At 33.4% G+C, this 27,887-nt stretch overlaps 1 protein-coding gene across 1 annotated transcript in view; it reads right to left on the bottom strand.

Moving 5' to 3' along the window:
* Positions 1-1,267: 1,267 nt before the first annotated feature.
* LOC114328116 (dnaJ homolog subfamily C member 16) overlaps positions 1,268-27,887 on the bottom strand; it is a 99,163-nt gene continuing 72,543 nt past the window's right edge. Inside the window, exons 9-11 of the mRNA XM_050644137.1 lie at positions 24,232-24,468; positions 19,017-19,215; positions 1,268-11,296 (exon numbers count right to left, since the gene is read on the bottom strand). Coding sequence (XP_050500094.1) covers positions 11,084-11,296; positions 19,017-19,215; positions 24,232-24,468 — 649 coding nt within the window. The 3' untranslated portion in view covers positions 1,268-11,083. The remainder of the gene's footprint in view (positions 11,297-19,016; positions 19,216-24,231; positions 24,469-27,887) is intronic.

Here is a 27,887-nt window from a genome sequence, read left to right as displayed (position 1 = left end):
TGACACTTAATTGTTTATAAATATAAATGGCCGCCAGATCCTACTCAGGAAATAGTTACAATAGAGTTTTTCATCGATTGTCATTTGTTTCGAGCTTCTGTCATGTGTCACATAATATTAATATATCTACGTCATACGTCTCTGGTTTGTACCATTGTTATATACCAATAACGTATGACGTAGATCTATTAATATTATGTGACACATGACAGAAGCTCGAAACAAATGACTGTGAATGAAAAGCCCTATTTGCTCTTATACGTATTACCTGTCGAAAAAACGCTTCAGTGCCCTGGCTGTTAAAGTCTCATGGAAAAAACCTTATTACCCTGGACTACGTGTTAACTGCTCGGAATCCAAATACACACTGGGTTATTTTTTGAATTTCGATAATTTCCTCGTTTTCATTATTAATTAGTTTTGTGATTAGATTTTTTCTTGGCTTGTTTTCTTCTTCCAATCTCGTATGCTTGTAGTGTTTCATTTAACTGTGTTATTTTGTACTTCTTTATGCCCTCTCTAGACTTTTCCTTAAATATTTCTATTTTATTAAGTGTTTCCTTATTGCCGAGTTTTTACTTGCTCTGTTTTACTATGCATCGATTCTTTTGCTACTGATACTATAGTATTCTTTCAATTTTTATTTCGGATTTCAAGGTTTGAATGTTTGTCTATTAGTTCAGTAGATACGTTCTACTGAACTATTTTCTCCTGGCATTTATGCCTGGCTGAACCTGGCATTTATAAGTTTCTTTCTTTCTGTTTTGGTGTTAATTCTTATTCGTGTCCTTAGCATTCTATGATACCTACAGTCGGAAAAATGAAAGAATAGGGTTTTTCATCGATTGTCATTTGTTTCGAGCTTCTGTCATAAGTTGTATAATCTGTGTATAATATTAATATACACGGATTATACGACATATGATAGAAGCTCGAAACAAATGACTGTGAATGAAAAGCTGTATACCATGACATCAATCACATATTCAGATTATTAATAATCTATCTCTCTAGTTTGTTATTTACGAAAAAAAAGAGCAAATACAAAATATGTGATTGATGTGATCGTTCATGGGTATTCTTTCATTTTTCCGACTGTACCTGTATTTATCGTGTTTACCACTACTGTATCTATTACGTTTCTGTCGCTGCATAATATGTGATTTATTTCTCTTTGTTATTCCATTTTATTATTCTAATGTTGTTGTACAACGGCTATGTTGTTGTATGTAAAATACAGATCATACCGCGAATATAGAAAATAAAACACGTTTCAAAAAATTATATATTACAAATCTGCAGCAGATTCACAGAATATGTTTATACAATAAATAACAAATGAATGGAAATAAATTAAAAAACAATTAATTATAAAAGTTTGTTTCACTGGAGCTATTTAGCTACACTATTCTCTTTCTACGGTGATTTTTATGGAAAACCTACAGATTGTTATAAATCGTTACTACCTACAAAAATCGTGTGGGCAGCTACAATAGTTATAAATAAAAAACAAAAGAAGATACGTTAATTAACCGAAAGTCATTAGATATATTTTAAAGTGCCAGATTTTGTATATTGGGTGTTTCAATGTAAAGTGAAACAAATATTATTCGGTTTCATAACAGTTTTGAAATGTATAGCCTTAAATATCAAATTTATTTTGGATTTTAATAATATTCCACGGCCAAGATTACCCCCCTAGGGGGTAATCCTAATATTCAAGAAAAACCAAATCGCATATAGTTTCGATTCAAAAAGCACACATATTAGTTCGGTAAGGTTATGAACGTGATAAAGCCATCTGAAGGAATGCAAGTGATAAAAAATGTCAAAAGTTTTACTACTCAAAAAAATTAAAGGATGTCAATCAACTAGTTACCAATGACTAATTTGGGTTTAGAAAAAACCTTTCCACAACAGAGCAGTGCATCTACTCTTAAAACCTCACCTGCAAGATAGTTAATTTCAAATAAAAATGGGCAATGAACTAAGCAACTATAAGCTCATCAACTCAGAAGTACCACAAGGAAGTTTGCTAGGGCCCGTTCTATACCTTATCTACACAGCGGACCTACCAAAAGGTAACGATACATTTGGAGATGATACAGCAATAATTGCTGTCCACAATGATCCTGTGCATGCTGTTCCTGTCTACAACACAGTGCTCTATCATCAATGCAGTAAGTTACGTGTCAAATCAAACCATACGTGAAGATCTCAAAATTCAATTCAAGATATCATTCAGTCAAGAGCTATAAAGCACAATATCTGGATAAAAGACCATACCAACCAACTTGAAGGGAGACTATCCAATCAACAAATAATAGAAAGAAGACTGAAGTAAAACTGGCCAGATGATCGAATTAAATGAATACCAGAGAACTGCCACTAGGCAGCTCCCTCACAATAATCACAATCTACAAACTTGTTTATTATTCCATTGTTTGTAGAGTAGATTCTAAAGGGTAGATTAAAATAAGAGAAAATTGAAATTCAGATCCAAATCGAAGTCGGATAATTACCATAATGATTATTAGAAATAAGATAATGTTCCATAGTACAACATACAAGTAGAAAAAACAACGTTGTGAATAATTTCCAGTAGTAGACCAACCAGTATTAGAATTAGCAAGGTTCTGAAACTATAGAGTTTTATAAAGTGATGAGCGCGCTAATAACCGGCAACATAACGCAAAAGATGAAAAACAAACACGTTGTGAAATAATAAGAGATGAAACTAGTAAAAGTGTAAAATACCGATAGAAACCTATAAAATTATATTACATTACATAGTTTCCCACCTTTAGACGTCTGTGATGTGTTGTCATACTCCTCCGATACATGTAAGTATCGGAGGAGTATGACTATAGTATGAGGGAAACTATGTAATGTAACATAAATTTATATGTTCCTATCCTATTATATGTATAGTCCGTCTAGAAAGTATCCGGAAAAAAGAAAGCGGAATTATAATTTTACGGTATTTATTTCTATCACTTGAAATATAAAATTTCAACAAATAATTCATCTCATTTACTTATACAACCTCCATTTAAATTTAAACACTTAACTAAACGTCCAGGTACACCCGAAACTAGGTCAATGCCATCATTTTGGGCAATGGTGTTCCAGGCCTGTAAAACTGACCAAATCAAACCTTCTTTATGTCGTGGCGCCGCTCGTTCCACTTCAATCTTCATCAGTCCCCTTATGTTTTCAATGGGGCTAAGATCTGGAGATGCTGCTGGCCACGAAATTGTTGCCAATTCGTGTTCTTGCATCCAAGCTTGAGTATAAGCAGAAGTATGCCATCTTGCATTATCTTGCTAAAAATGCCACCCCTCTAGATATAAAACATGAGCCGTGTCAAGAAGAAAATAATTTAGGATGTCACAATATTTCGCACTATCAACAGTACCATTAACTATACAGAGAGGTGTAGCACCACGCTGAGATAGTGCTCCCCAAACCATTATTTTAGTGGGAAATTAGGAAATTTGAACGGTAACATTTTCTCTTGATAAGACTTTTAGATGATTTGCACCAAGCTGGAAACAACTTTCATCAGATATAAAGACATTATTAAAATTATCTTCTCGAAAACGTTGACAAAAATCTATTCTTCGTTGCCTTTGCAGAGGTGTCATTGTAGAGATTTTTTTTGGATTCCTTGATATGTAGCCTTGCTTTTTCAGTGACATGCGGACAGTTTCTGGGCACACTTTTATTCTTCGTTGATTTCCAAATTTGTTCGCTAATTTTCGAAACCCTAGGCACGGATTTTGTCGTCCTAAAGCCCCTAAAGCATTTAAATTGTTTCCGCGAATCTTACGCGGTCTACCCGAAACTGGTCTATATCTCATATCTATGCCATTTTTATTTTTTATCCTCTTTATTGTCTCATACACTGCACTTTTTCCGAGTTCAGTCAACTGCACTAATTTTTTAACGTTTCGGACACCCTTTCTATACAAATATTCCACCACTTTTCTTTTTTCTACTTGCGACATTATTTCACAATCTTAAGTCTGTTTACAAACAACAATATTTGACAGATGGTGTTGTCATGCGATTTTGTCCATAACCTACTATCGGCACAACCTACCTAATGCATTACTTTTGTCTTAAAATGTTTCAAAAAGGAAATCTATTAAAATTAGGAAAAATATAAAATTCCGGATACTTTCTAGACGGACTATATATTTGAGATAGTAATGCTTCTTCAAAAATGGCTTCACTATATACATCAAAAAGTAATGGAGACATAATACATCCCTGCCTAACTCCTCTCCTGATTTCAATTTCTGGACCTCTCCTAGTTTCATCTCTTTTTATTTCACAACGCCTTATGTTTTTTTTTTCATCTTTTGCGTTATTTTGTCGGTTATTAGCGCGCTCATCACTGTATACGAAGTGATAAACCTACAAAACATGAGAAAGGTGGTTCAGAGGAAAATATTTCAGGTTCTAAAAGTAAAATTCATCAGGAATCGAGTTCCTTGAGGTAAGTTATAAAAAAAACTGTAGAGATTTTTAAAATTTCTTTAGTAATATGTACATCATTTTGGAGCAGTTTGTTAAATCAAATTATTATTAACACACAAATTAAATGTTCAAGGCTTTATTAGACCTGCATTTAAAAATGTTATGAAAAGCTGATTTATTTTAGTCATACTTTCAATGTCAAAGAAACAAATATATTTTTTATTGAACAATATCAACATGCAACAAGATTTCTCTATTAAATTTTTTGCAACTTTTGGACAATAAATCTTTTGGAACGAAAAATACTCTACAACCGATCAAAGAATAGCAAGGTTTTTATTTCCAGACTTTTAACTCTGCCTGATAATCTGTACACCTCTTCTATTTATTATGAAAAAGTACTTTAGTTTAAATTTTATATTTATGGAAACACCCAGTATATATTTTTAATTTTTTTCTCAACATTCCATTTGGATGAAAATAAAAGTGTCCTTATTAAAAATGATTATTATACTTATCTAAAAGTTTTTGTCATTTATAAATACCTATCACTATTCAATTTGATTAAACCTACTATTTGACTAGAAAAATTGAATACTTCAGTTCATACTTTCAAGAGTTATCAGTGAATAAAAGTTTTAGGCCTGGATCCCGCGTACCAAAAAAAGTTTATTAATAGCAAGCTGAAAATTTGTTAATAGCTTAACGGTGTCCAGTCGGACAAACTTTGATGTACGGGAACAGTGTAACAGGGGAAGTTTTAATTGAGGAACAGGTTACAGGTTTCAAACGTCAGACTCTAACCTGCTAGTTTTTACAATCATAAACTTGTCAGGATATGTTCCACAACTAAAATCACGTCCCACAATTAAAACTTCCCCTGTTCCAGTGTTCCCATACATCAAAGTTTGTCCGACTAGACACCGTTAAGCTATTAACAAATTTTCAGCTTGCTATTAATAACCTTTTTTTGGTACGCAGGATCCAGGCCTATTTGTTTTAACAAGAACGATATTATGCGCATAAAAATTTTGATACAAGCCTAATACGGTTAAGGGTATATAAAGGTGTAAGAAGGTCCACTCCGATATCATTCTATTCATTTTCCTATATTTTTAAAGTAACTAGTTGATAATTATAATAAAGTACTTAAATTTTTCTGTCTGACATAGTCTTATTGTTTTTATAAGATCCAATCAGTAGGGTTTCATCTTGACTTCATTCATATTAACTTAATATGAATGAACGAAGGGGTTCATATTAACTTATTAATAATATTTATGTTATTTTGTATAAAAATTTAAAATAATGATACGTTGATGATTTATGCAGCAATCGCCGACAAAATATTGGGAAAAATAACTACAGAATATGCTCTATAAACCATGAAAACAATGTATTATTAGAAAACAATGGTCGTGCAAGCTTAAACTCCTTGATAATAATATAAATTACGTAAAACGACACGACTAAATACTAAAATTCGTTTTAATTCATTCCACTGCTACGTGAGGCTAGTCAAAGAGGTCTTCCATTTCACCTGGGTATTATGATTTCTCAACAGGGCCCGGATAGCTCAGGCGGTAGGATGCCTGACTTCTACGCAGGTAGGCCAGGGTTCGAAACCCAGCGATGGCGGGAACATCTACACATTTTTAAATGTCTATAGGCCCCAGGTCGACTCAGTCTGAATAAAATGAGTAACTTGGGTAAAACCAGGGGTAATAATAGGCTGTTGAAGCGTAGCACTGGTCCTGTTACCTTCCTTGTATACCGTAGGCCCTATATATAGCAGACTACCTTGCTATAATCCCAAAGCCGCGTTAGCGGCATAAAACGGGAGACTGTTATTATTATGATTTCTATCTCAATGAGAAATATACACTTGTGCTCACATACAGTTGAGTCCGGGAATCTTTACGCGTGCGTCATCATTTAAAGCATACGAAATAAGTCGATGATAAGTCGGAAATTGAAATTTACTAAACGCAACAGCAAGTCACTTACTGTCACTTGCTGTCTCGTTTAGTAAATTTCAATTTCCGACTTATCATCGACTTATTTCGTATGCTTTAAATGACGACGCATGGATAAAGATTCCCGGACTCAACTGTAGGTAGATATACTAACAGCGAAAAATGCAATGGCGATTTATAATGTTTACTGTCGTCTCTTCGAATAACTTCGAATACCTCGCATTCTATAGCCCGCCATGCAATATAATAAACCACTAGCTTTAATATTTATGGATTATGAAAAGGCATTTGACACTATAAATCAAAAAAGACTATTGGAAGCCTTGATTGGAATGCCGAATTGACTATCGGTATATAAATATAATTATACACATATACTAAAACGCAACAGTGAGTGTTAGAGTGGGTGATTTTCAAACTCAGGTTTCCGATACAACGTGGAGTAGGCCAGGGGACACCAAAGCATCAAAACTGTTTACTAGACTTTTGGAATATATATTTATATAAATGGCCAAAACTAAGCGACAAGGGCATAAACACAAACAGAGAAAAACTTAGCTTACCTGACGTTTGCTGATAGGATATATTTAATGGCTCATAAAAGGGTAAAGAACTTGAATTAACTTAAATAAAAATGAGTATATTAGGGGAAGTCTAGGTGTGGCACCAATTGATGCCAAAATGAGAGAGCATAGGTTGAGATGGTTTGGTCATGTTCAACGTCAAGACGCTAATCACCCAATACGAAGAATTGCTGAAGTGCAGATTCCTGGAAGGAGTACGAGATGAAGACCAAAGAAGACGTGGGGGGAGACGATTAGGCAGGACATGTTGGTAAAGGGGATTAATATTGATATGACTCAAGATAGAATTGTATGGAGAAATGCAATTAGGGAAGCCGACCCCGCATAGGGATAAGGCACAAGATAGAATTGTTTGGAGAAATGCAATTAGGGAAGCCGACCCCGCATAGGGATAAGGCAAAGAGAATGATGATGATGATGAAAAGGGTAAAGAACTTTTATCAGCTCCACCTTTCCTCACTAGAAGGGGGGATTGAAAATACATATATCTAAAACCTAGATGATGACAAATCTGATAGTCAGCGAATATATCGCCGCTGCCTACGAAAAGTATAACTCCGAAAAATGCCGTTAATAGTAGAACTTTTTATGAACGCCACGAAAAATATTATTTTTGTTTATATGATTGTGAAAATTATAATCCCTAATAAAATGTAAGCAAAAAAATTTATTTTTTGAGGAGTATCGGCAAAAAACATAATTTCTGTTTGTGGGTCCACGAAAATTATAATTAGTAAAAAGTTCTCAGAAATAATTGTTTTCGTCGGCAGAAACAGAAACAGAAAGGGAAATAATTGTTTTCGTCGGCATCTATTATGAACTAAATCTTTTCATTATAAATATTTTGGGAGTTATAATCTGTGCGGACACGCATATAAAAAAATTGTAATCGCCAATACTTATCAAAGAGTTATTATTTTCACTGGAAATGTATTAGGAATCACATTAATCATAGGTACCGGCGATATATGCGTTGTAACAAGATCCATATACCAGGTAATGGCGTATAAACACCTAGATCACGAGATCTGCATAGGAAAAGATAACCAAACCGTTGAGCTTTTCCGTCGTGACTGACTTGGGCAGCCTTCGGCAAGTTAAACCACATTTTCAAACCGTCCGATATACAAATATGTCTTAAAAGAAAAATTATATAATATAATTATATAATTAATATAATAATAATATATATAATTATAATAAAAAATATAATTAGTGTGTTTTGCCAGTGTTGACTGATGGAGCGGAAACGTTGACCATGACAAGGAGAACACTGCAAAAGATTCGTGTAGCTGAAAGGGTGATGAAGCGTACTATGTTGGGATTTTGGGCGTTTCACTGCGAGAAAAGATCCCAAACCGTCAACTACGACGAAGATCAGGAATGGCTGATGCTGTTATGCTGTATAAAGAATAGCAGCACTGAAGTGGAACTGGATAGGTCAAGAAGCTCGAATGACAGATAAGAGATGGACAAAACGGATATTGGAATGGAGATCAAGAGACGATGCCTACCGAAACAGAGGTCGCCCACCAACTCGTCGCACTGACGATCTAAAACGGTGTTATAGGAATTTGATGCAAGAGGCATAAAATCGAAACAGATGGAAAATTATGAGGAAGATTTATGTATAGCCGTGGGCAAGCGAAGATTGAATGATAATGATGAGTATAGTGAGCCATACAATTCTACACATACATACATACATAATCGATTGCCTCTTTTACCATTTTAGGTGTCGAGGATTCCTCCTTTATATGATACCCTCTGCAAATTTACGCCACTTCTTCCTATCTGCTGCTAAAACTTTTGCTTCTTACCACGATGTTCCTCTTTTCTTAAGTATTTCGTTTACACTAGTGTTCCAGCTTTTCCTTGGTCTGCCTCTCGTGCTTTTACCCACTGTTGTGGCCTCCCATGTCATTTTCACTTGTCTGTCACCACTCTTTCTTATCATGTGTCCTGCCCATTTCAACTTCTTTTCTTCAATTTTTTCGTTGAGAGATTTTATCTGTAATTCATGTCTTATATCTTCGTTTCTTCTTTTTTCTAATCTTCTTGCTCCCACCACTTTTCTTAAGTATCTCATTTCTGTAGCTTGTAATCTTTTTCTTTGTCTGTCATTAAGTACCCAGTTTTCTGCCCCATATATTGTAATTGGCATATATACGGTTTTTGGTATATTTTTGGTTTTTTTCGGTATTTCTTTTTTGTTTAGCCTGAGATTGTTACTTGTCCTGACCTGGTTTTTTGTGTTGACATACAAACTCTTCATTACTCTAAGTGACCAACACCGAGAGTTTCTATGTTCTCTCCGATGAGACTCCAACAAGAGACGAAAATCGTCGATTCAGAGGGCTGCACTGCTCTCCATATTTTAAGTGAAAAATAAGATTGTTTTGCCTTCGCATTGCAACTGAATAAAAATGGAATTTTTATTTTATTTTTTTAAATATATTGATGTTGATATCCAAGCTCCGATTGGGAGACGGCACTTAAAGAAGAACAATGTACAAACAATCAGAGACGCAGCTATTGAATTTTTCATTTCGTGAAATGCCATTAACATTTTATTTGACTACTGTTATACTTGTGGCGATACGCTTCAATTACTATTTTACTATTTTTTTAATTGCTCATTTTAAATATTAACTTTCCTTTCTAAACGAAATAATATGAGTCATTTAAAATTCACATGTGTTTTGTTCCTAATATACAAACCATATGCATAGAAGTGCCTGTTAAGTTTTAAGAAACGAAATATATCCCTATTCAGGTAAAATGCCTTTGCAGTTTTTAAAACACCAGATCTAATAAATTGTCACCTGTCTGGCTATATGGTAGAACCACATAATGACAGATTAGTGTTTCTGGTCTAGTTCAGTAGAGTCACAGCGGGCACCCCGTGCGGTCACACCCTCGCTAAAATAACAAACCCTCTTTCGAGACAATTTAACTTTCGTTTTGCCGATTGAAATAAATATATTATTGACAGTTTGTTGTTTTTACATTTATTTTAATTTCATTTAATTGTTTCCGTGGATAATAAGGTTATTACACGCAACTCACCACCACGGAACATACTTCATAAAGTTCAATGTTAAAACGAAACCAAATGGAACAATGATCTTTTTCAAGCATAGCATGCTTACGATAGCAATATGTGATAATAAAGTAAGAATCGCATTCCTAATTTATAAATCCAATGTCTATCGTTAAATGATTGACGCTTAACGTGAATAATTGGTTCTTGAGAAATACTGTTATGTCTAACAAAAAAATTTTAGTACTGTGCTTTAATTTAGAGTAACAATTTTTTTACTACAAAACATCAATAAAAATACTAACAGGTACAATGAAGTAAAAAAGGAAGTGTCTTCACTGCCAAGATGTTATCCTAGTACAATTATATACAATTTAACAGATCAAAATGAATATATAGCAAACTATACTGCATAAATAACAATTGGTGTATCAAATTGGAAACAATTTATTCTAAAGTACAATTAAAATTACAACCTATTCCTAAAAAGAAAAAATTGGTCATGTTAATCGAAATGTACAGCCGGTTCTTACCTGTACTTGCACATCTATTTCAAGATGTACCTATACCATATCCTGAATCTCTGTGAAATTTAACAATAAATGAGCTTCACGAAGACGTATGATTGTTTTCTAAAATAAATGTCAGTTTGTAAAATATTTTAGAAACCAAACTGTACTTCTTGTAACCAATAATTTTCTTAAAAAGCTTCTAGGACACTGTCCTGTTCGAAAATAATACCAACAGGATAAAAATATATATTCAACAATTAAAGACCTAATACCAAAAAATCTTTCCAACAAAATCCACATACCAACATTTCCTAACCTCAATCTTTAATAAAAACATACCGACATGTTTCTTTTCAAGCTGTATTAGCTGTGTATTATAACAAATACACTTGTATAGGACATTCTCTGAATGCGGCTCTTCTAAGCTTCATACAGTGTCCCCTTAAAATGATGAACCAGATGATATTTAAGCTATATTTAAATTTATTTAATAGGAAATTCTGGCCAATAGTTAACGTGAAAACGCTGGGTAGTGCCTTCGAATAATCGGTCCAACCAGTTGGAAAAGCCGTCTAGAAGAGCTCCCTGCAAAAGGACGCCGTCGTCGGAGTCCGAGCTATCAGAATTGAATCCTATGAAAGCCCCACTTTCGCAGTCAATCTCAGCCACTTTTGGCGTTGGCCCATTTTTAGCTTTCTAAAAGACATAAAAAGTATAAGTAAGTGATGGATCCGACTGTCATTTGATGGAAGTTCATTGTATCTAAGAATAAAATACTAAAAACTTTCGTTTTCAATACCTCCACAAAATTTATTAAACAGATGTCACTACAGCTTTCGGCAGAGTGGCTTTCTCAAGTGATCTGTTTTCACTATACCCCAGTCAATGGGAGCAAGAATAGGATATTACCACCGAATTCTATCCTACTGCATGGATTTTAATGAAATTTTGGGAATAGCCTCTACTTATCTCCTAGTTCAAAGTCTACCCTGTGCCGATGTGTGCTTTTATCTTGGGGGTGGTTTACACCCCTTCTTAGGGGTGAAAAATTTTTTGGTTAAAATTACCACGGAATTCGCTAGACAACCTAATTCTAGGCAAAAACTGTTCTATAATTTTTTTTGAAAACTCGATACTTTTTGAGATATTCGTGGTTGAAAATTGATTTTCATTGAAACATAATACCTTTTCGAACGGTTTTTTGCGAATACCTTAAAAACTATGCATCTAACTAAAAAAACTATATTAAACATTTTTGTAGGTTATAAAAAAACAAACGTCGGTCTAGACGGTCCAGTTGGCAAAGGCGCAGTCAATCGACGAGTTTAGTGGTTTGCGATCGATGGTTCGAGCCTCAGCCAGGTCAAGAAATTATTAAAAGGCCAACGCCGTAGTATAAAACTCGATACGAGTCTACGGCTTAGTCTGGAATAAACTGGCGTCTGATCGGCCTATGGAGGAGCGGTACGGCAAGGGATAAGGGCTTGCGGCTTGGTGATACTCCTCCATAGATCCCTACCGAAGGGCGTTGACGCCTAAGAACGGTAAATGCATCGTTTTTCTTCCACAATACCTTTTATTATAGGTAGTGATATTTCTATGTTCAAAAAGTTGGACGGGTTTAAAATGAATGGTTAAAAAAAAAAGATCAAATTCAAGAGAGCATTTTTAAATTTTTTTAAAAATCTTCCTTTTTGTCCATGTAACTTGAAAATTATAAAGAGATACAGTAATGAAAAATAAAAAGAAAATTTTTATCTGAAAAAGCCCTACACTTTTGTGTGGCATCTTTTTTTCGTATCTTATCTTTGTCGAGTTACATGGAGAAAAAGGAAGATTTTTAAGAAACTTTATAAATGCGCTCTATAATTTGATCTTACTTTTTAAAAAAACCATTTATTTTAATCCAGTTCAACTTTTTGAACGTAGAAATAACACTATAATAAAAAGTATTGTAGAAGGAAAACGATGTATTTAAATTCTGATGGATGAGGGGCTAAATATACTTCTCATTTCTTCCTAAAATACATTAGTCATCAACTTTTTTGCAGAATATCTCGCTTAGTTTGAATGTAATCGATCATTATTATTGCTCATTTTAAAGGTCTTTTCAAGCACTACAAAAGTTATGAGTATCATTATACACCTAAAATCAAAGGTTTCTCTGTTATTTCAAGTTGAATACACCGATTTAAGCATGCAGCAAAAAAACAAACTCTTCTTACCTACCATATCCCTCTTTGTATTTTAACTAGAAGATTTATGAAGGAACGAATCTCTTTGTTTTTTTATAACCTACAGAAATAATTTATATAGTTTTTTTGTTAGATGCATAGTTTTTAAAGTATTCGCAAAAATTCGTCGGAAAAGGTGTCATTTTTCAATGAAAATGGCCAATTTTCAACCACGAATAACTCAAAAAGTATTGAGTTTTCAAAAAATAATTATAGAACAGTTTTTGCTTAAAATTAGGTTCTCTAGCATATTCCGTGGCTATTTTAACCAAAACATTTTTCACCCCCGAGAAGGGGTGGGAAACACCCCCAAGATAAAAGCGCACATCGGCATAGGGTAGACTTTGTTTCTTGAGCTATTCCCTGCTTACTTTCAAAATATCAAGTAAATCGATGTAGCAGGATGGAATTCGGAGCCAAATACCCTCATTGACTGCCCTACTATGAGTCTACACGTCTTTAACTGAATAAGTTACGGAGGGGGGGGGGGAGGGGAGATATTGTCAAGTTGGTCATTCAGAATTGAGGGGGTCAGACGTAAAAGGGTTTAGTTGTTTGAGTTTTATAAAGTCTAGGAGTCATTAAACTAAAATATATCTAGTGTACACTGTACTATAAAATGATAAAAATATAAGGGTATATTAGTACCCTCACTATATCCTTCCTTTTTTTCAATTATTAAAAAAATGTACTTGAATCGGTACATGGTGTTGATAAATGTTACTGGTAAAACGGTTCAAGTGCAGATGTTAACTACATATTACTAATCATTTTAGTCCCAGCTGATATCCACAGTGTAACTACAACTGGCACGTTGCATAATACTTAATTAGTCTTCAAAATTGGTCACAAATCTAATATTTATTTGAAATGAGTGAAAAATAATTTCGACGACGAAATTTCATCATTCCCCGTTATAGTATAGTATAGTTGATCCAAAAGATGGCATAACCCAGACATCCAAAGTGAAAGTTATCCTTCAACACCAAATTGTTTTATACGGTCCACACAATGTCCAGAAAAAAGTCACACCATTTTGGGCGCCGGGTTTGGGGGGTAGAGGGGGAGAAATCGGTAAATTCGTAGTTTTTTAAGTTTTTCGCCAATATTTCTAAAACTATGCGGTTTAGCATGAACAATCTTCTATACAAAATTGTTCTACATTAAATTTGAAATAAAAAAGGCCCTATGCATAATCTTTCTAAAATGAATGGTTCCAAAGTTACGGGGGTAGTATAGTATAACTGATCCAAAAAAAGGCCTAACCCAAACATCCAAAGTAAAAGTTTTCCTCCAACACCAATATGTTCTATATGGTCCACATATTGTTCATTAAAAAGTTACACCATTTTGAGCGTCCGGTTTGGGAGGGAGATGGGAGAGAAGCCGGTAAATTAGTAGTTTTTTTACGTTTTTCGTCAATATTTCTAAAACTATGCTTTAGCGTAAACAATGTTATATACAAAAATGTTCTACATGAAAATTAAAACAAAAAATGTTGTATGCATAATTGTGATAAAATCAACGGTTCCAGAGTTACGGAGGGTGAAAAGTCGAGGTTTTCTAAACTTTTTATATTTTTTGGGCAATATTTATGGTATAACTATACCAAAAACCCAGACATCCAAAGTGAAAGTTATCCTCCAACAACAAATTGTTCTATATGGTCCACATACTGTTCAGAAAAAAGTCACACCATTTTGAGCGTCGGGTTTGGGGGGGGGGAGAGGGAGGAGAAATCGGGTAATATAAAAAGTATCGAAAACATCCCCTTTTTACCCTCCGTAACTCTGGAACCGTTGATTTTATAACAATTATGTATAGAACCTTTCTTGTTTTAAATTTTATGTAGAACATTTTTCTATAGAACATTCCTTACGCTAAAGCATAGTTTTAGAAATATTGACGAAAAACCTAAAAAAACTACTAATTTACCGACTTCTCCCCCATCTCCCCCCCAAACCGGACGCTCAAAATGGTGTAACTTTTTACTGAACAATATGTGGACCATATAGAACAATTTGGTGTTAAAGGAAAACTTTTACTTTGGATGTCTGGGTTAGGCCTTTTTTTGGACCAATTATACTATACTACCTCCGTAACTTTGGAACCGTTCATTTTAGAAGGGTTATGCATAGGGCCTTTTTTATTTCAAATTTAATGTAGAACAATTTTGTGTAGAAAGTTGTTCATGCTAAACCGCTTAGTTTTAGAAATATTGACGAAAAACCTAAAAAACTACGAATTTGCAGATTTCTCCCCCCTCTCCCCCCCAAACCCGACGCTCAAAATGGTGTGACTTTTTTCTGAACATTATGTGGACCCTATAGAACAATTTGGTGTTGGAGGATAACTTTCACTTTGGATGTCTGGGTTTGGGTCTAACTATACCATACTATTAGAGGACAGTCTAACCATACTCCGGTGCAAATATTTTAATATTTGCACTTCTTCTTCGTTTTGTTATGATCCAATTCAGTCTTCTTGTAAAGCCTGTTTGACAAGGAATAGATTCCGAAACATCAGATGTCAGAGGATGGCAAGAGACTCGAATAGAATCAAAACGAAACGAGTATTTTTTTTCTTTTTTAATATTTATTTACTTGAAATTAATCCTGTATTAAAATGTGTTTACACATTAGAGAATACTAAAAATAGTTTGGTGGCAAAATCGTTTAAGCGCACTTAAACCAGTTTATTACTATTTGTTTTTACAGAATACTAAAAATAGTTTGTGGTAAAACGGTTCAAGCGCACGGTTAAACCTGTTTACTACCAAAATCAAACTGCAATTGTTTTCAGTGAACTAAACGTAATGGCGATAGTTGGCGACTGTGGGGTGAAATATGCTTAAATCGTTTTACCACCAAGTTCTAATACCATTTAAGTATGCGAATCTGTACTTAGAGTAAAATTTTAAAAAAGTGCACTTAAACCCTTTTACTTCCAACCCCCTCAATTGTATCTGTACTTTTTAATTTATTAATTTTCATAGATTCTAATAAGGATAGCTTAGGCCTTTATTTTGAATATGGGGAATTTTAAATTGGTCATTAAAAGAATGATTATGATCTAGAAAGAGAAATGCGTAGGTAGAATCTGCTTTTCTATTATTGAAAGCCATTTTGTGTTATGCTATAAGTTTGTTAAAGGTTCTGCCAGTCTGACCGATTTAAGTTTTTGGGCAGTCAAAATATGTAAGTTTGTGTACACCACTGTGTAAGTGCTTGTTCTTTTGGCTCTTGCTAGTCTTAATATATTTACTAAGTTGTTATTTGTCCTGAATGCTGGTGTTATTCCTTTCTTTTTTACGTGTTTGAGTATATTAGTTGATATTTTAGTTGATATATGTAATCGAGCATAAGGTTTTCGAGGCTTTCTCTGGTGGTGGAAAGACTAATTTTAGAAAAACAGATTCTACATACGACTTCATCTTCTAGATCTAGATCTTCGCCTTCTAATGACCAATTTCAAATTCTCCATACTCAAAATAAAGACTATAAAGTGTAGACGCATAGTGTACAGTCGACATGTCGATTATTTGAAGTGCATTGCAATTTTGCAAATATGCAATTTTTTCGGACCCTGGATTTCAACATTATTATGCAAAAACTGTTAAACCGATCCAAACGAAATTTAGCACACGTTTCAGGCATATTATACAGTTTTTTTAGGCGCCATAAGAAGGCTGTATAAGTTATATATAAAGGGTCGAAAAAATATGTAAAATTGAAAAACAAAACTTTTACCTTCTATATTTTTTTTGTTGGAGCAATACTCCGGTCAACTTACACATCCGAGGTCACAAAAATTACCATCAAGCTGAAAATTGGCAGGATTGTTCAAAATACCATCATAAATGAAATTTAAAAAGTCCTCATAAATCCGACCCGAGCTAAAAAATTACGCGGGGTCAAAGGTCACCAAATATAGTTTTTAGCGATTTTCAGCGAAACGGTAAGTTTTATCATAAAATTAGTTCTAACAAAAAATGTAGATTAGATAATTATCTATAAAAAATGTATTATTACTTTTTCCCAAAGATCCACCGTTTTTGAGATACAACGATTCAAAAAGTTGTAATCGTCATAATATGCGCACACGTTTCCGCATCACCTTTGAGGTAGTACACTTAGCGCGTCTTTTTAACGTGGTTTTCCCAATAGGCCTATTCCACGGGTCTGTTATAATTCTGTTTAATTTGAAGCTATTGAATAATTGATATTGGCAAGGGTTAAAAATGATAAAAGTTATAAAAAGCGGTATGAATTAAAAAAACGGGAATTTCATCCAACTGGTTCATAATTTTTCAGTACTTCTGCTTCCTCATCTCCTTGTTCTTCTTCTTCTTCTTCTTCACCTGCTAGTTCTTCTTGTTGTTCTTTTTCTTCTTGTTCTTATTATTCTTGCTCTTCTTCTTCTAGTTCATCCTGGGTGCAAGTAAATTGCCCCAATAATGACACATCGCATCACTTTTGGATCTAGCTGATAACCAAGCCACACTTGAACTTGGTAATATACTCGAAAAAGATGTTGATGAGCAGCCGCCGAGGTTGGAAGAAGACAAGATAATTGCACTTGTTTTTTATTTCGAGTATTTTTAAAGAAACAAGCATATCGAAACTTATCTAAGCACGTAGTTTTTTTTAAGCGCTCCATACATAGAGAGAAGAAAGCTAATTCCGTCGGAAATAACTTCTTGTGGAGTTGAATTAGTTTTTTTTAAACTTCAGCACTTTAAGTAAAATTAGGTTTAACACGTATATTCACTCCGGAGTAGTACTTAAGACTAATTAATACCTCGAGGGTGTCATCTACCTGAAGGATTTCGCCACACAGGAAGATAACTGTGTAATTTGCATAATAGTAAACAAACTAAATTTGCATAAAGTTTATTGTATATTGAAATGTTTATTAGCACTTAGCAATAAACATTTTGCCCAGAAAGTTGGCTTTCCTTATTATGTTCAAACCTTTCTGAGAAAACAAGAGGTAGGGTGATTAGATTAGCCGACGTACCTATAGAACGTGTTTAATCCGACAAAACCCATCTTTACAAATTGAATAAGATGCATAAATAAGAAGAATTATTATGAGTTAATACTTTGTCATATCAATTTACTATTTTTGTTGGGAATAAGCCGTAAAATTGAAATAATAATTCTTATTACTTTCGCGTTATATTCACTTTGTAACGATTTTTTTGTTGGCACTGTAATATACAGCTTATACATTGCACCCCTCGGTAGACTGCAAGCTGTATAGTAGAAACATTATCTTATAATATCTTATATTATTATATGTATTATAAGTTAAGTTTACCGATAGAATATTATGTTTACTTGTATTACAGCTTCAGTGATGTATATACGTGGTGTACTAATACATAAATATGACGATTAAAACTGTTTCAACTCTTTGAATCGTTGTATCTCAAAAACGGTGGCTCTTACGAAAAAAAGTATTAATATATTTTTTATAGATAATTATCTAATCTACATTTTTTGTTAGAACTAATTTTATGATAAAACTTACCGTTTCGCTGAAAATAGCTAAAAACCATATTTGGTGACCTTTGACTCCGCGTAAATTTTTTAGCTCGGGTCGGATTGATGAGGACTTTCTAGATTTCATTTATGATGGTATTTTGAACAATCCTGCCAATTTTCGGCTTAATGGTAATTATTGTAACCTCACTCCTATTTTCGAGTTTCACTGGACCGGTCTACAATATTTCTCGAGTTATAAGCAAAAATATGGACGCAAAAAAATAAGTACGAGGTTTACGACAGGCGCATATCGTGATTATTGATACAAGGTACAATCTGAAGTGATTTCAGCAAAAAAATATACTTCTGTGGAAATAATTGTACAATTCAAAACAGATCTCGCCTGAACTATAGTCCGACAGCTGGTAAATAACTGTATAATAGCATAATAATTACTGTTTCTTGAATATGAGTTAAGAATCGTGAATTAAAAACATTTTAAAACGGAGTGTCACCAAAAACTATCTCTATTTAAAAATGTTTAATTATTATTGTTCTACAAAAAGGGTTGAAGCGTGATGCAAATAATTTTATTCGGGTTTTACATAAATAATTTGTAATGTCTTCCATATACCAAAACTTGTGACTGTCCCCTTAAATGAAACACGAGTGAAAAAGAAAGCAGTATCTTACCTTCTTCGTCTTTTCCATGTGTTTAGCATGAAACACACAGAAATATTTTCTATGTCCGTTTATAGAGAGAACCGTACCGACACAATTTCTTGGATTGATATTCAGTTCTCTCTCTTCAGGTAAAGACAGCTGAAGCAGCTCCTTATACCATTTAAGGCCTCTTTCAATGTACATATACGAAAACATTAAGGTTTTATTTCTGAAAAAGAAAAATATATTTTAACAATTTATACATTTATTACATTTACGCCAGTCAATGGGAACAAGAATAGGATATTACCTCCGAATTCTATCCTACTGCATGCATTTTAATGAAATTTTGGGAATAGCCTCTACTTATCTCCTATTTCAGAGTCTACCCTATGCCGAAGTGTGCTTTTATCTTGGGGTGGTTCCCACCCCTTCTCGGGGGTGGAAAATTTCTTGATTAAAATAATTACGGAAGTGGCTAGAGAACCTACTTCTAAGCAAAAACTGTTCTATACTCTTTTTTTGAAAACTTAATACTTTTTGAGTTATTCGTGGTTGAAAATTGGCCATTTTCATTGAAACATAACTCCTTTTCGAACGGTTTTTTGCAAATATCTTATAAACTATGCATCTAACTAAAAACACTATACAAAACATTTTTGTAGCTTATAGAAAAACAAAGAGATTAGTTCTTTCATAAATCTTCTAGTTATAATACAAAAAGAGATATGGTAGGTGAAAATAGTTTGTTTTTGGGGCATGCTCATATCGGTGTATTCAACTTCAAATACTAGAGAAACGATCGTTTTTAGGTGTATAATGCTACTAATACCTTTTGTACTGCTTAAAAAACCTTTAAAATGAGCAATATTAAAGGTCGATTACATATAAACTAAGCGAGATATGCTGCAAAAAAAAATTGATGACTAATGTATTTTAAGAAAAAATGAGAAGTATATTTAACTCCTCATCCACCAGAATTTTAATGCATCATTTTACTTCCACAATACGTTTTATTATAGTGTTATGTTCAAAAAGTTGAACGGGTTTAAAATGAATAGTTTTTGAAAAAAAAAGATCAATTTATAGAACGCCTTTTTAAATTTTCCTTAAAATCTTCCTTTTTCTACATGTAACTTGAAAATGATAAGAGATACAATAATGAAAAATAAAAACAAAATTTTTGTCCAACAAAACTCTACATTTTTGTGCTTTGTATCTTTTTTTCGTATCTCTTATCATTTTCAAGTGGCATGGAGAAAAAGGAAGATTTTTAAGAAAATTTAAAAATGCGTTCTATAATTTAACATTATTTTTTTCAAAAACCATTCATTTTAAACCCGTCCAACTTTTTGAACATAGAAATAACACTATAATAAAAAGTATTGTAAAAGGAAAACTGTAGAAGGTTAAATAATATACTTCTGATTTTTTCTTAAAATACATTAGTCATCAATTTTTTTACAGCATATCTCGGTTAGTTTGAATGTAATCGACATTTAATATCCTTTTAAAGGTATTTTCAAGCACTACAAAAGGTATTTGTAGCAATATACACCTAAAATCGACCGTTTCTCTTTTATTTCAAGTTGAATACACCGATTTGAGCATGCACCAAACAAACAAACTCTTTTCACCTACCATATCTCTTTTTGTATTATAACTAGAAGATTTATGAAGGAACAAATCTCTTTGTTTTTATAAGCTACAAAAATATTTTATATAGTTTTTTTCGTTAGATGCATAGTTTTTAAGGTATTCGCAAAAAACCGTCCGAAAAGGTGTCATTTTTCAATGAAACGGACAATTTTCAACCACGAATAACTCAAAAAGTATTGAGTTTTCAAAAAAATATATAGAACAGTTTTTGCTTAGAATTTTGTTTTCTAGGTACTTCCGTGGTTATTTTAACAAAAAAAATTTCCATCCCCGAGAAGGGGTTGGAACCACCCCCTAGATAAAAGCACACATCAGCATAGGGTAGACTTTGTTTCTTGAGCTGTTCTCTACTTGCTGTGAGAATATATAGTAAATAGATGTAGTAGGATGGAGTTCGGAGCCAAATAACCTCATTGACTGCCCTAATTTAATTCATGGAGGTCTTTCTATTATCTAAAGTAATAAATTATTGCTGACAAATTTGGACCAAATATAAAACGAATAAAAACATCGGATATCTTTCTATTTAATAAGGACCCTATAGGTCCTTTTTGCTTTTTTTTCTCCGTCTGTACGATACTGCTTGAAAGAAAACTTCTAGTCTTGAAACTTGGTACATAGGCTTCTTTAAGGAAGAAATCTGTTCAATAGGTCAAAGGTCACCAAAGGTACAGATGAGACGTAGAGCCTCGAAAGGTTGTAAATGGTTCCTTTAGGACGCAGATGGGCTGTAGGGTTATGGTAGCAGAGGAACCTTTTATCGGAACGACCACATCGAGCGTCATAGATAGATGGCTCTTAATAACTGGCCTCATAATACACCTAACTTTCATTTATGGCTATACGTCCCTTACCCGAGCAACTGCATTGTTCTGCAGGCTAAAATAAGTGACAAATCACGATAGTCACAATGGTCAACGGTATAAGGATGTAAAAGGTAAGGAGAAAACACTACGTTAAAGATCCATATGGATATCTCTTGTACATCTATCATGGTTACAGTTTTGAGAGAAGACTACTGGTCATGATTATAGGAGTGCAAGAGCCGGTAGGGGAGGAATGACACAACAAAACCATGAGGTCTCCTAGGTCATTCACAAGTGAAACCCTCCAAGTAAAATGAAAGTACACGTTCTGAAAATCTTTAGAAAAGCTGAAAAATTTATTAAAATATGGACCTGGAATGTCAAGACCATAATATACAAAGCAGGCAAAATCCACAATGCCATCTTACAAAAATACAGAAAGTATTCTGACTTAAACTCTTGACTTTCTTATTTGCATTTTATGTTGTATTGTATCCGAAATTTATTGAGGTGGTCAAATTAATTTTATAAATTCTTGTACAAAACTTATATAAGAAGATATCGATATTTACAATGTTTCTGCTTTGAAGAGTCATGTACAAAGAGCGTGTAATTTTCTGCCATAGAAATTGTGCTATCTCCTGTATATCCAAAGTATGTTGCAATCATTGCATAAGTTATATGATGCAAACCGAATATAGTCAGTTGGGACTAAGTTCAATCAACGGAGTATATTAATAATAATAATGTATGGTTGGTACAGTATAAATACCGTGGCACGTCATTATCTACGACAGATATCTTAGCTGACATTGTTGCCAAATTACAAAAAAATTTCTGAAACAAATTATATCACATAAATATTGCATAAATGGATTACAGGGTGTCCCGAAAAGATTGGTCATAAATGATACCACACATTCTGGGGTCAAAAATAGTTCGATTGAACCTATCTTACCTTAGTACAAATGTGCTCATAAAAAAAGTTACAGCCCTTTGAAGTTACAAAATGAAAATCGATTTTTTTCAATATATCGAAAACTATTGAAAATTTGAGATTTTTTATTGAAAATGAACATGTATCATTCGTATTGCAGGAACATCTTAAAACAAAATTATATTGAAATTTTTCCACCCCATAAAAATTTTATGGGGGTTTTGTTCCCTTAAACCCCCCAAACTTTTGTGTACGTTCCAATTAATTCATTATTGTGGTACCATTATTTAATTACAACGTTTTTAAAACTTTTTTGCCTCTTAGTATTTTTTCGATAAGCCAGTTTTTATCGAGATGCGGCTTACATTTTAATATATTTACATACAAATTTTATGGGGTTTTTGTTCCTTTAAACCCCCCAAATGTTTGTGTACGTTCCAATTAAACTATTATCTTGGTATCATAAGTTAAACACAGTGTTTTTAAAACTTTTATGCCTCTTATGCCTGGTTGCACCAACAGGCCTTAAGCTCCAGCTTAGCTAAGCTCTACTTATAGCTTCCTTGAGTATCACTTACGTTGTACCATAATTTTAGATTCCTACCTTATTATCAATTATATCTATTATTATATTATGGTAATCTATTGTAATATATTATAATTATATTATATTAATTCTTATGATATTCTCGATTTAAGCTTAAGATCTGTTGGTGCAACCGGGCATTAGTCTTTTTTTGATAAGTCACTTTTTATCGAGATGTGGCTTCTTTTTCAAAATATACCTAAAAATGTAAATTATAAATAAATTTTAAGATTATTAACAGGTCTTTATAATCGTACTTAAATACAAATATGTGGTGGATTCGACAAATATTCAAAATATCTCGATAAACAGTGGCTTATCGAAAAAGTACTAGGAGGCAAAAAAGTTTTAAAAACGTTGTGTTTCACTAATGGTGCCCCAATAATAATTTAATTGGAACGTACACAAAAGTTTGGGGGGTTTAAGGGAACAAAACCCCCATAAAATTTTTATGGGATGCACAAATTTTACTTTAATTTTTATTTAAGATATTGCTGCCATAAGAATGCCACATGTACATTTTCAGTAAAAAATCTTTAAGAGTTTTCGATATATGAAAAAAATCGATTTTCATTTTGTAACTTCAAAGGGCTGTAACTTTTTTTGTGTGCACTATTGTATATAGGTAAGTGAGGTTCAATCAACCTATTTTTGAGCCCAGAATCTGTGGTATAATTTATGACCAATATTTTCGGGACACCCTGTATAACAAAACAAATTAATATTCGATGTAAATAAATAAAAACATTATAAATAGAAAACAAGAATTAAGTAATAACCTTATGTTTAAAGTAAATAATAAACACAATAAATATAATAAAACACAAACAAATCTGAAGTGTCAAAAGAACACCGCAACTGTCAAATAAGTGTTACCAATTTATACCAAAATGTCGCCTTCGTTCATTACGGTTACAATGTCATCCGAATAAATGTGCTTCATAAAAACGCTTTATTATCCATTTATACAAATTAATGAAACAAGTTATGGTATATTTCTTAAGTTTGCATTAATAGAAATCTTGAAATATTATTTCTATGCGTATATAATAAAATATGTCTAATGGCTGAAATTCCAGTGTACTCAGCTTAACGATTCTAAAAAGGAACAGACCTACCACTTAAATATTTCGTGTTGGGATCATGTGACGTCACCTACTATGACGCGGATGACCTGCAAAGGTATTTATACTGTACGGACCATACAAATAATGTAACGTTTTAAAATAAAAGGTAAATTATATCTTGGATACTTACTTTCTATAAGGCCATACGGCCTTATGAAATGGTGGAATTAACTGTTGTCTGGACTGCATATCGAGCACTAAAACAATAGTACGACAACCGGGTTTCAGTAACCTAACTAAAGCGTTGTAACTTTCGGATCGCATTTCGTGTAAACGTAGTTCAGGCTGGTATGACGTATTGACACTGTTGTTATTGTCGTTACTTGTTTTGGCTTTCTGCTTTTGAATGCTTTCTTCTTCTATTCGACTAAACAAAAATAACCGTATATATAGATACACATAGATGTTCTGCAGCTATTTCTTTGTGGCATCTTATGCAATTTACTATTTTACTTGGGAAATAAGCCACAATTTAAGTTGGAAATTTAGTTTATTTGACATTTCGACTTCCACTTCGGAAATTTTTATCAAAATACAGTCGGGAAAATGAAAGAATACCCATGAACGATCTCATCAATCACTTATTTTGTATTCGCTGTTTTTTGCTATAAATAACAAACGTTTGTTATAGAAAAAGACAGCAAATACAAAATAAGTGATTTATGTGTATGTGATCGTTCATGGGTATTCTTTCATTTTTCCGACTGTACAAAATATGAATAAATTAAACAAATTTTGTTTATGTTGATTAGTAGGGTAAAGTCGGGGAATGCCGGCCCTGAAGGTAATACCGGCCATCAAATTTTTCGATTGGCATCTCGTCCTAAGCAATACGCCCTCTGGAGGATATTGCAGTAACCGAGCTAAGGGGCGATTATTGTTTATTTTCTTTTACGTTGACGGTTGAAGGCATGGCATCTGGCATATTGTTTAGGTTAGGAGACTTTGTTTGTTTATGGTTTAATCACGTTTAATTGTTGCTGTATATTACTCGTTTGTTGTTATTTATTTTGTTTGTTGTTACGTTATTTGTTGTTTCGCGTTAAAGGTTAATTGTGTTTTGTGTACAAAATATAATTAAATTTAAAATAAAAACACAGATAAACGAACAAAACTAAACACAACCAAATACAACATACAATATGTAAACAATGGGACGCCGCGCCGGTAGTTTCTCCACTGTCATCAATACGACTAATGGATGGACTAACTTCACAATGGCCCCTTAGCTCGGTTCAATTTGATACCACATTGGCGCTGCGATCTTAATCCGAATCGCCAATAGTGAACAACATTTTAGCTGATGTAACATGCTGCGACATCTACCAGAATAAGTTCAAATGTGACCCTGGTTTGGTGTGACTGTAATCTGCTTTAGTAATGTGACAGACTGACAGATGCTTAAATATATTTTAACGTGTTTTCGTATAGTGTAAAGGAATTCTAAAAGGTATGTTATCACTAATATTTTTAAGTATATAATTAGAATAAAATTAGTCACATGATGTACATGTTATGTAGTATACACTAGTTTAATAAATTTTGTCATAATTATTGATTATTAAGGATGCCGAGAGCAATGATATTTTCGGTTAAGTTCGAGTAATCGCGGCCAGCGTAATGATTGTAATGGCGGCCGGCCGCCATTCCCTTCGCACTAAGAATATTTTTGCAATCTAGAAATCTAGACAATAGCATAGGTAATATTCGTTTTATTAAAACAAATATTTTAATTACAGATGCCCACTAAATATCACAGAAAAACCACAAAAGCTATGTGGTATTCAGACCAAATGGACGCTGCGTTAAATGCGATTCGTAATGGTAGAAGTACCAGGGAGGTTTCTAGGACATTTGGTATTCCTATAAGCACACTTCAAGACAGACTTAGAAATGGTAATGCTGTTTCGGGGCCTAATATGGGACGTCATCCTGTATTCACCACAGAGGACGAAAAGCTATTGGCAAGTCAAGTTGTCAAAGTTTCAAAATTATTTTACGGTATAACACCACTGGAGATTAAACGATGTGCATTTACTTATGCAAAAAAAAAATGGTATTAAAAATTCCTTTTCCAAAAACAGTAACTCTGCTGGTAAAGCTTGGCTCAAGCTGTTGATACCAATGATATAACTCTTCAAGATAACAATGAAGTGACACCAGAAGTTCCTGAGGAGAATGAAAATCATAAATCAGCCGATGGAGTTTCATTTTATGATTTGATACCATTACCAGGACCATCAGGAATACAGACAGCAAAGAAGCAGCAACGCAACAGGAAACAACATTCAGAGATCTTTACATCTACTCCAATGAAAGCATTATTAGATGAAAAAATGAAAAAAAAAACTACAGAATATGGTGAAAAAAAAATGCAAAAAATAAAGGTACTAAACGTAAGCTAACAGATGATAATGCACCCGATCAAACACAAATCACAACTACTACAATCATAGCAATCCCTAAACGCAACTGCAAAGAGACATTGGCGAGAACTGTTATAGATATTTCTGAAGAAGAAGGTGAATCCGATGATGACTCACTGGAAAAGGAAGTTAATGAAGATATTTGTATCATATGCGGCGATATGGGGAAAACACCGGGAGATGTGGTTGCGTTGCGTAATGTGTGGGCACATGCGGTTTGTGTAGACACTAAACGTAAAAAGTGTATTTGTGATTTTTGCCTTTAAATAGTAAATTGTATTCTAGTAACGGGCAATGGCGGCCCAGGCCGCCATTACCTTACCGTGGAAGGTAATGACGGCCAATGGATATGTTTAAGAATTCCTTTGTATATTTTTTAGTTTTGTTCTTTCTTTATTTTGGTAATATATATTTGATTTCTTTGTTTTCTATCTTACATTTGACAATTTTTTAGAATTTTTGTGTTATCAATAAAGATGATATTCACAAAATAGCTTAGGGGGCCGGCATTCCCCGACTGTACCCTAAACCATACTGATTTTTCTGACGGATAATCTTAAATTAAAGTTGATTTCATGTAATCGAATGAATTATCTTCTAATAAAGTCGTCCCAGGAACGCAACTCATTATTCCTTTCGCGGCGGGAAACTACCGTAGTCTCTAAAACTTTCTGTGCCCGGTAGACGGGAAACGACTAAAGTCAAATATAACGAGGACTTGTTTAGGTGCCAGCCGGTAATTATCGTAAATACCAGTAAATGATTCATTTTCGATTAAAATTACTCGCTAAATCAAGTTTTATTGGTGATAATATTACAGTATTCTACTTTGTCAACGATATCGCGTTACATGCGATTTCATCACTTTTTTATGTAACTACATATATTTGAAGGTATATATTTCAAATATATAGGTGATATATTTGAATGTTGATTTAGTTTATAGGGAAACGCTGTCCGCACCCTTCCAGCCGGTCACATTCTAGTAAACTGGTGCCGTACCAAAAGGGTTAATATTGGCAATATCATTTTAAAGTCGTCTACTTTAAAATGTATTTCTGAAGCTATTTCCTTGTGGCATTTTTATAATTAATTATTTATGTGGGAAATAAGCCACAATTAAATTGAAAAACTAATTTTATTAACGTTTCGACGCCCAAATCGGGTGTCGTTGTCAAAATACTAAATAATACAAAATACTACTAAAAAATTAGTATTTTGTATTTTGACAACGACACCCGATTTGGGCGTCGAAACGTTAATAAAATTATTTTTTCAATTTAATTGTGGCTTATTTCCCATATAAATAATTAATTTTAAAATGTATAATATATGTTTGAATTGTCAACATGAACGAGTC

The sequence above is a fragment of the Diabrotica virgifera genome, chromosome 2, assembly GCF_917563875.1.
Source record: "Diabrotica virgifera virgifera chromosome 2, PGI_DIABVI_V3a".
In the NCBI taxonomy this organism is placed as follows: domain Eukaryota; kingdom Metazoa; phylum Arthropoda; class Insecta; order Coleoptera; family Chrysomelidae; genus Diabrotica; species Diabrotica virgifera.
The sequence above is the reverse complement of the archived record's forward strand: the minus strand, read 5'-3'. Positions and strand labels throughout refer to the sequence as shown.